Raw genomic sequence first — 10,111 nt, forward strand, 5'->3', positions numbered from 1 at the left:
TTTGATATACTTGAAAATATCAATTTCTAATGAACAAAACACAGTTGACCTTTGAACAATGCAGGGGTTAGAGTGGTGACCTCCACCCCCGCTGGAATACAGTTGAAAATCTAGTATAACTTTTGATTCCCCAAAAGCTTAACTACTAATAGCCTGCTGTTAGCCAAGAGCCTTACCAATAATATAAACAATTGAGTAACACATATGTATATGTATTATATACCATATTCTTACCATAAAGTAAGCTAGAGAGAAGATGTTAAGAACATCATAAGGAAGGGAAAATATATTTACTGTCCGTTAAGTGGAAGTGGATCATCCTAAAGGTCTTCATCCTCGTTGTCCTCACGTGGAGTAGGCTGAGAAATAAGAGGGGTTGGTCTTGTCTCAAGGGTGGCAAGGTGGAAGAGTTGGAGATGGAAAGGAGGCAGGACAGGAACATTCAGTGTAACTTTTATTGAAAAAGATTGTGTATCAGTGGACTTGTGCAGCTCAAACCTGTGTTGCTCAAGGGTCAGCTGTATTCATATCCATCTAGATTAATCCCTGGATTGGTAGGGCATCTTGGACATTTGTGTAGAAATTAGAATGTAGCTCAGGGAGAATGGCAGTAGATCAAGGTGTAGGCTGCACAGTGCATAGACATCAGCTGTGGGATGAAGCCTGGTGAAGCGTCCCTGCCCCACAGTGGTGGCAACACTGACACCTGCTGACCAGAGAACTCAGACCCCCACCCCCAAGTGTGGTATCTCTCCCACTTTGGACAGTGTAAGAGAAACACTGCAGGAGTTTCACTTGTTGGGTTTTGTGTTCTGTTCTTTAGTTTATCTGTTATACCTTCATTTTACCTACTAACTCAGTTCTTTGTATAGTACAATTATTTCCACTTAGTAAATGGAATTGACATGCTTGCTGATTTATATATGTCAGTAAACACATACACACACATTTATTCACATTTCTCTATTTAACAATCTCAGATTTCTCCTAAACTACTAGCCTGGGCAAGAATAATCCATCGGATGTGGGCAGTACATGGTGCCAAGAACACTTACTGGCCCTGTGGAACCCCCAGCCAGTCTAATTATAATACCAGAACACTAAGCTCCCAAATGTGAGCCTTGAGAGGTTTCAGGAGAGAGTATTGTTGGCTTTAGGATCAGGGTTGCTGTTATTGTCTTGGAGTACCTTTGACCTAGGGCAAGGGCAAGACTGCTTTATTCTACAACCCTAGGCTTCCATGAAGGTGCTACTCTTCCCTGGTCTGTGTGCCAAACGAGAACCCAGCTGGCAAACAGCACATCCTTCTCACAGTGTTTGAGGCGAGTCTAACAAAAAGGTTCCTCCTCTGAGACAGCTTTGCTGTGGTCGCAGCCAGGTTTCCCTCTGCTTGATTTTTGGGTGCTGTGCATGGTCCTGTTTTCTCTGCTCCAGCATCTGCTCCCAACGGGCATGTTTCAGGCCACAGGAATGTATTCAGGGCTGCAGATCTAGGGACGCTGTGTAAACATCAGAAAGCCAGTCTATATCTAAACGAACAATTTAGCTAAGTAAAAATGCTGTTTTGAAAAGTTTTAAAGCATTGTATCATTTGACAAATTCCTTGGAGTATGAGTTAGGGAAGAATAAAGAAAATAAAATAGAAATAAAAATATAGTTATTTCTATAAATATCAGGACATTGAAAATGAATATATTTGTAAATATCCACGAGTGTTTTGAGAGTATAATCCCAACAGATAAGATCATTATAAAAGTAGGCAGCTAGAAAATTAAATGCTAGAGTTGCCTTTTGTAATTGATATTTATCCTGCTCTATATAATAAATAATGCATTTATAATTCAGTTAATTTTTAAAATGCTACTCGTTTAGGAACATCTGACATGCATTGATTGTTATTAATATATTTAATCATGTTTACTTTTGTTGTGAAAATACACAATTTTGAGGCGCTGGGTATTGAGCCTTACAGGTTTTATTTTGAGCCTTATTTGTATACTAAATATTAAATTTCAGTTACCATAAAGGCTTTGTGTTTAACATAACATATTTACATGCACTTGTTTCATTAGTGCATGTAATTTCATTTCATAAAAATGTTTTGTTTATTGATGTACTTTACATTTTCTAATATAATTATCTGTATAGACTATAAGGCCATATTTTGCAAAGCAAATGAAAGACTGCAAACTTCATTTCACATGGCAAACTAGTATGACTTTATTTTTAGAATACTGTTATCTTTCTTTTCTAGTCTTCCATATAAAGAGTTTTTTGGTGGTGTAAGTGGGCTGACAGTGGAACAATTTAGAAAGATCAATGGTTTTCCTAATGCCTTCTGGGGATGGGGAGGAGAAGATGATGACCTTTGGAACAGGTATGTTGAGGTACAAATTGTTAACTAATAGAATTTTTATAAATTTTTTTTCTATTAGGTAAACTGTAGTACTTATCTATTCCAAGAAAAGATTCTTTGGGATGGGAAATGTTAGGGGTTTCTAAACCCTATTTTCTGTTTCTCCTTTTCTTTTCTTTTTTTTTTTTTGATTAAGACTGTTTTCCTAAATTATCTGCAGCATATAGAATAGAGCAGTGGTCTCGAACTTTTTTGGCACCAGAGACCAGTTTCCTGGAAGATAATTTTTCCATGGACCCAGGATGGTGGTTTTGGGATGAAACTGTTCCACCTCAGATCATTAGGCATTAGATTTTCAGAAGGAGCACACAACTAGATCCCTCACATGTGCAGTTCACAATAGGGTTCACGCTCCTCTGAGAATCTAATGCCACTGCTGATGAGACAGGAGGCAGAGCTCAGGCAGTAATTCTCACTCACCTCCTGCTGTGTGGCCCAGTTTTTAACAGGCCATGGACCTATACTGGTTTGTAGCCCAGGGGTTGAGGAACCCTGGACTGAAGCATTCTTTTGTGTTTTAAAATTGAATTCCCATAACCCATTTTCACATTTTATTTCTTTATATTTTCATTTCCACATATGGTATTATAGAGTTCACTATGCTGGATATAATGTAACCAGACCAGAGGGAGACTTAGGAAAATACAAGTCAATTCCTCATCACCATAGAGGTGAAGTCCAGTTTTTAGGACGGTAAGTTGAATGTCATCTTCAGATACCAAGGTAAATAAAAATGGGTTGAACCCCAAACAAGCTGCTGAAGGGAATTTTCTTAATGGAAGGAAAGTATTTTTTGCTAAAGGGAATCATTACAGAAGGAAGCATTTTTGGTGCTTGTTTTGAAGAGATATATGTATATGTGTATTAATGAATACACATATTTACCTTAAAGAGATAGGTTAGCTATTTAAAGCATAACATTTTAAAGATGTATAATTGTAAAAGTGCAAAATAATTTTTTCAGGTGGCATTTTTTGAGTAGTAAAATTGCTAATTTAGAATAGTAGTTTAAATATTAAATTATACACAAGAACCAGAAATTGTAAGGAGCATTAGCTGCTTTAATTATAAGATGACCTTGAACATAGTCCTTATCAATTATCCTTTTTGAACATGTTTCTGTTACTTTTTTTTTTTTCCTCTAAAACTATAGGTATAAACTACTAAGGTATTCCAAGGAGCGTCAGTACATCGATGGGTTGAACAATTTAATATATAGGCCAAAAATACTGGTTGATAGGTTGTATACAAACATATCTGTAAACCTCATGCCGGAGTTAGCTCCAGTCGAAGACTATTAAAAGAAGTGGCTCTCATGGCAACATAGACCACAATGCTGGATCATAAATTTGGAGTGCACTCTTAGTGGAGGTCAGTGATTGGCTGTGTCACAGCGCCCTTTTTTCTGAGAAGAGCCAGCTGTCCTCAATGTTTACAGAGTGGGACTATATACAGTCACCCTTCTCTCACCTGTCCTCCCTGCTCTGAGACATACCCCCACGGTGAGCACCGAAGAAACTAGAAGCCACTACTTAAGATTGGCAGTTAAGAGAGCTCCCTACGAAGAGAAAATTTTTATACCAAAATCTATAATTTAATTCAAGAGAATGCTTTTATTTCCATTTAAACATATTTTGTATATATGTGATATAAATTAAGGTGTGCAAATTGTTAAAAAATAAGATGTGTTGCAATTTTGCATGTAATTGGTTATACCTTTATTGGACTTTTATAGACATTTTTTATTTGCATGAAAAAAACCTCACTAAATTTATGCCACTAAACAAAGGTTAACCCTTGTGTGAAATGAAGGAACTGTCAATAATTGACAGCCAACTAATACAGTAAACTGTTATACTAGTTTTGAGCTTTAGACCTCAGCCTTTTGTGTGGAAGAAGTCACAGCTTACTTAGGCTTTAAAGGGAAAGAAGAAAGGACTTAAACAGCTTTTCTTCCTACCAGTATTACCTATGTTTTTCCTTGCTTGCAATCTCATCTGATTTTGCTAGAAATCACAACCATATTGTTTATGCATATTGCATGAGTATTACCAAGAAAATCTTAAAAGTTGTGATGTGACATGATATAAAGGACCTCTTTATGTTCAATGTCTTTCATGTACCTCTGGTGTGTCAGGGATTTTGTGCCTCAAAAAATGTTTCCAAGGTTGTCTGCTTATACTCTGTATTTTTTTTTAAATTCACAGTGAACAGCACTTTTATTATTTCCAGTTTAGAAGAGCCAAAAAAAAGTATCTTCATTTAAAAAGAAATCAAGTCAGTTTTTTTTAAAAGAATGATCTATGGAAGAAAACCCAATAGTGCTTATAATATACAAATGAATTATACTATTAGATAAGAATTAAATGTTCTATTTTTATGAAGATAAATACTTAGCAGTTAAAAACAAATTTTAAGTTTAGTTCTCAGACATAGAATTTTGCTTTTGGAGGGGACCCTTGAATGTTAGTCAGTTTCATTCAAACTATATATATATTTTTTTCACTTTTAAGAGATTATATATCTGGTGTTAATTACTAAAATTTCTAAAAGTATAATTTAATAATCTTAAAATACATGATCAGTTATTAAGTGCACTGATACTATAATGTCTTCTATATGTCGTATCTTGTATGTTTCCATGAGTGTCAGGGCTTCGTCCAGTCGTCTTCATATGACAGTTCTCTGAAAAAGGTCTTACTACCTGATACCAAGTACATATCTTAATTTTGGATGAAGTTTTCCACAGCAAAGCCAAACAGTATTCTTTTTTGAAAATTAGCAGTTATAATGATTCTTTAAAATACCTTGATATTTTCACAAATTTAAAACAAGAAAATAAAGTGACTCTTCAACAACAATAGGAATCTATATGTGAGAGATATTTGTGTAATATTTGCCTCAAGGATTGTTTACCTGAAACAGAACTATGGTTATTTATCGCAGATTGTAAGTTTTACTTCGAATGGCAATATAGATAACACAAATGACCACAAAATAAATTATAAAATAATTACAATTCTTACACTTTGAGAAAATGGATAGCGTCTCTGTTATGATACCAAACAAAATATTTTCATATTTATTTCTTAGAAATATTACCAAAATATTTATCCTTTGTGGTACTCAAAATAATGAAAAATCAAACTTTCTGAAAATCACAATATTTGTAGCTTATTCGTGTATCAGTTCATTTTCTGTGTCTATTACTAATGTAGTTTTAAAAGTCAAACTGGGAATGTTAACATTTGTTGATCACTAATGTGTTAGGGGCTTAATTAACCCAATAATACCGAAATAGTGGTGGGGAAAATTAGGACTGTTACTGAGTCTTACTATAAAGGAAACATTTTTTTCTCTTTTTAATATGGAGCTGTCCACATTGGTATCTTTTCATTTTTATATGGATTTTACAATTTCAAGGAAATTTAGTACTACTAATATCTGCCTTATTTTCTTAAGTCTGACGTTAATTTTTGTTTCAGGAGTGAGATATAAACATTTTGCTTTTTTTTCAGTTTTGAATATGCTTTGTTATCCTGTAAAAACCCTCACTAGTTTGCTTTTTGTTTGGTTTGCTTTTTATATGTAGACCTAAAATTATTTTTGCCTATAAACAGTGACCTTAATGTGTTTCTGTAAGGTTGACAGAGCTGTGCCCAGTTATCTTCATTGTATGACAATAAATCTATTACATAAAGATTAACAAATACATTGCAAATGCAAACTATCTTCTTTATAGTATGTTTGGAGGATTTATTAATGAGCATATATTGATTGCCTTTTCCATATCAGTGCAGTGCTCATATGTCTATGGAAAAAGTATTATTCATTCCTAAACAAAGGAAGTCAAGAAAATTGAGATCTTTCTGAAATTATTAGGACATCCTCTGATAACTTATCTGTTGTATTTCCTAGTCTTAAAGTCAAGAAACCTGTATATGTGGACCTAGGGCTAATAGGAGGTCCCTATGGCACTAACTGGGAAAATTGCGTGGTGCTTTTCAACTACAGAAGGAAGTAATGATTAATGAGACTGTCTGTAGGAAGAAAAGGGGAAGAGCATGCATTTGCTGTAACACTGTATCTAATTCACAGTGGCGATAGTTAATTCTTTGCCAAAACTAGGGTTTTATGAGTATTTTTAAAATCTACATTTAAATTTTTGTTTTTTGTGAAAAGGTATTCAGTAAAGACTATAATATTAAGTAAATACAGTTATGTTTTAAAAACTTGATTATATACCCTTTTCCCAGCCAAGATACTTATACCTATTCTAAAACAAAATGGAAAAATGTCCAATACAATATTCTCTTTCTGGAGGCTTCCTACAAGTGAAAGCAAATTTTGTGTCATTTTATTTGGGCTTTGCTTGTCTTTGATGTATTTCTTTATGTATTTTTTGAATAAATACTACTATAGATTTATTGTCTTGGATTTGCAAGTATGCCTGTTGAGAGAACTGAAATGGTCATAGTATTTATCAGAAAGAGGAAGTGTACTTACGATTATTTTACTTACTTAGATGAAAGGCTTCTATATAAATGCACTGAAATAAATGCTAGTAATTTCTTGTATTCCCACTTTCTTCTTTTTTTGCTTCTCATGGAAATGTTTGTACTTTTTTATCATTGTCTTTTATGAAATATAATGTTCTAAAGACTTTGTGTGAAGATGTAATTATTTTCTTCTCAGGAACTTTTTTGGATTACCTGGGTTTTTTTGTTTGTTATCCTACATTTTTAATTATTGATGACTATTTTGGTTGACATTAGGGTTGCTACATAAGCATAAGGTAACCACAGCTTAAATACATTTGGAGATCATCTTATTCCTTTTATCTCAAAAAGTAATATTTAAGTATTTTTCATTAGTACAACAATTAGTAATCTATTATATCAAGATAAATATTTAATAATTAACTTTTAGCTTAAATTTTCTTCTCCCTGCACAACTTCAATAAACTAAGCTGGTGTACTATGCTCAATTTACTGCTTGTTTTTCAGGTATCAGGTAGTACAAATTTTTAAGGCAAAGAGCCAAATCTCAAAAATATTTAAGGACTAGATTTGTATTTGAGACTAGATTGTGAGATCGTGAGTTTTATCAACTTACTATTTGTGAAATGAATTGTAATTACTTTATATATAATAAGATCTATAGGGATATTGTTACTGCATGTCATAACTAAAACCAGTTATTAAATCATAATCATTTAAAGCCATGAAATTTAGTCAGCTTAGTCTGCCCCACTGTGGTACTAATGTGTCCTCTGGTAAAAACATGATAACTCCATTTAATGATCATATATATATGTGTGTTGTATGTGATCATTGTATATTTGATCTTATATATCTCCTTGATATATATCTTACACACACACACACACACACACACACAAACACATACACACTTTTTGTGCTATCTTTAGACAAGGACTTAAAGATGTGCGTATATTCTGGACCAAAATTTTATTTAGAGAAGGCTGTTCTTAAGGAGCATGTACTGTATAGCTCTTGATTTATGTGAGTTCAGAAAAGTGATTTACCACTCAACTATACAATGAAAAGAAACAAAATATGGTGTGAAAAATAGAACTTGCATCTTTATCAACACATTCCCCTAACAGCTTTTGGTTGCATGCCCTTGCTAATATAATCTTAAATGTGTGCTCTGGAGGATCTTGAGAGGTATCAGACATTACCTACCATCAAGGTGTTTACATCTTCTGTGTGTAAAACTGATGTAGCAGAAACATGTGAAGGACCACATGCCACCAAATGAGGGGCTCATTTCTGTCCTTTGCAAATGTTGGTTGTCTGTTTCACTAATTGGGCATCTTTATAGGAGCGGCTTTTCTCTGTACATATTTCTCAGCTGTAAACGTATACTTCAGAACCGTTGTTGAAATAATTGTTCTTCTGCAATAGATCTTAAAAATGTGCTTAAGGATTTTGCATAAAGTGGGCTCGGTGGAAGGTGAGGATTATAAGCAAATACTGTGGAATATTTACTTGTAACTTACACTGATCTGAGTTTGAATTCAGGACTCCTCTGCCATTATCTGTGAAACAGTAACAAATTTTCAAATCTCTCTTGTCCTCAGTTTCCTGTTCTCCCAATTGAGGATGTTCTATCCAAGGAAAATTAAATGATTAAAAATAAGCTAACCCTAGTAGAGCGTTTAGCACAGTGCCTGACAGTGAACAAAAACTTGGCTCATATTAAGTCAGTTTTTCAGCTTTAGATTAACAAGCTTTTCTTTCATGCATATTCTTGGCTTATATTTAAAGAATGATACTGCATTCTTTAATTGAACTAGAAAATGAAGTCAGTGATTACCCTATATGTGATGGTGTATGTGAACAATAAGTAAAACTGGCAAAAGTGTACAATTGAAATTTGTCTAATAGTCATAAGAAATGTAGCAAATAGGAATCAGGGTCCCTTTCCTCACAGGGTTGTGTGATTTTAGATAGATGATATGGAAAGCACACATTACAATATGTAGTTCATGGAAGGCATTCAGTAACTCAGAGCTTCTCTCAGTATCATGCCGGAGGAAGTCAAATATCCCCGATGTGCCTGAGTCCCTGCTCTCTCTCTCCTACCTTGGCTTTTGGGCTTGGCTTTTCACACATATCTGCAGTTTCATTGGAAAGTCCTTCCTCTGACTTCCATTCTCTCCCTCTTTGGAACAATACTCACTTTTAATAGTGTCCAATAGAATGTTTTGTGATGACAAAGATGTTCAATGTCCATGCTGTCTGATATAGTAGTCACTAGCTACATGTGGCTCTCAAGCACTTAAGAGGTCAGTAGTAAGGGTAAGAAACTTGATTTTTGATGTTGTTAAATTTTAATCAAATAGCCAAATGCAGCAGGCAATCTCTTGTACTTCTAAAGCTTTAACTCCATGGACCCACTAGGCATATACAGGATGTTCCCAAGCCTTTATCTCCAGCTTGGAATTATTATTAGCATCTGACCCATTATCAATTTATTGGTCATCCCAACCTGTTTGTTCATAGAAACTTAAAATTCACCAGGTCCTTAGTCAAATGTATCGAATCCCTCTTCAAAACAGTCTGTTCCTGTATTTCCACCCCCTTAGTAAGTCAAGGCATGAATCTGAGTCATCATCCTCCCTTTTGCACCTCCACACAGACAACATTACCTCTTAATTCTCTCTTCAGCCCATCTGGGTCTTTTGTTTCTTCAACAACTGCCCAAACCTTCCCAATCTTTTTTCTTTTTTCTTTTTCTTTCTTTCTTTCTTTTTTTTTTTTTAGATAGGGTCTTATCATATTGCCCAAGATGCACTCAAACTCCTGGACTCAAGTGATCTGCCTACCTCCCTCCATCTTTTCTCACTGTAAGGATATATCTTCTTTGATGCCATTTTCCATATTGCCACAGAAATTGTTTCTTTTGAAATACCATGTTGCTGAGAATCTTCTTGGGTCTACCACTGCATACAGTTGAGGTCCAAGTATTTTTGCTTCTCATACCAAGCCCTTCATGATCTGAATTCCCCTTGTCTCTCTGGGACAGATACCTCACCTCTCATTCCTGGACCATCTTTTCCATTCCTTAGCCACTTATGAGCTGCTCCAAGAGGCCTGTGTTTTACCCTTTGCCTTTGTACACAATCTTTGCTGTCTTATCCACCAAAGGATCTACATAGTTTTTTTT

The 10,111-nt window shown here is 34.6% G+C and overlaps 1 protein-coding gene across 3 annotated transcripts in view; it reads left to right on the top strand.

Annotated features, from left to right (window-relative positions):
• The window catches only part of B4GALT6 (beta-1,4-galactosyltransferase 6), a 62,653-nt gene extending 55,575 nt beyond the window's left edge, over window positions 1-7,078 (top strand). For all 3 annotated transcript variants that reach the window (XM_074383646.1, XM_003924753.4, XM_074383647.1), the window contains exons 7-9: window positions 2,255-2,377; window positions 3,008-3,109; window positions 3,570-7,078. In XM_074383646.1, the coding sequence (XP_074239747.1) occupies window positions 2,255-2,377; window positions 3,008-3,109; window positions 3,570-3,717 (373 nt within the window). In that variant the 3' untranslated portion in view covers window positions 3,718-7,078. The remainder of the gene's footprint in view (window positions 1-2,254; window positions 2,378-3,007; window positions 3,110-3,569) is intronic.
• Window positions 7,079-10,111: the final 3,033 nt, after the last annotated feature.

This window comes from Saimiri boliviensis, chromosome 13 (genome assembly GCF_048565385.1).
Source record: "Saimiri boliviensis isolate mSaiBol1 chromosome 13, mSaiBol1.pri, whole genome shotgun sequence".
Lineage (NCBI taxonomy): Eukaryota > Metazoa > Chordata > Mammalia > Primates > Cebidae > Saimiri > Saimiri boliviensis.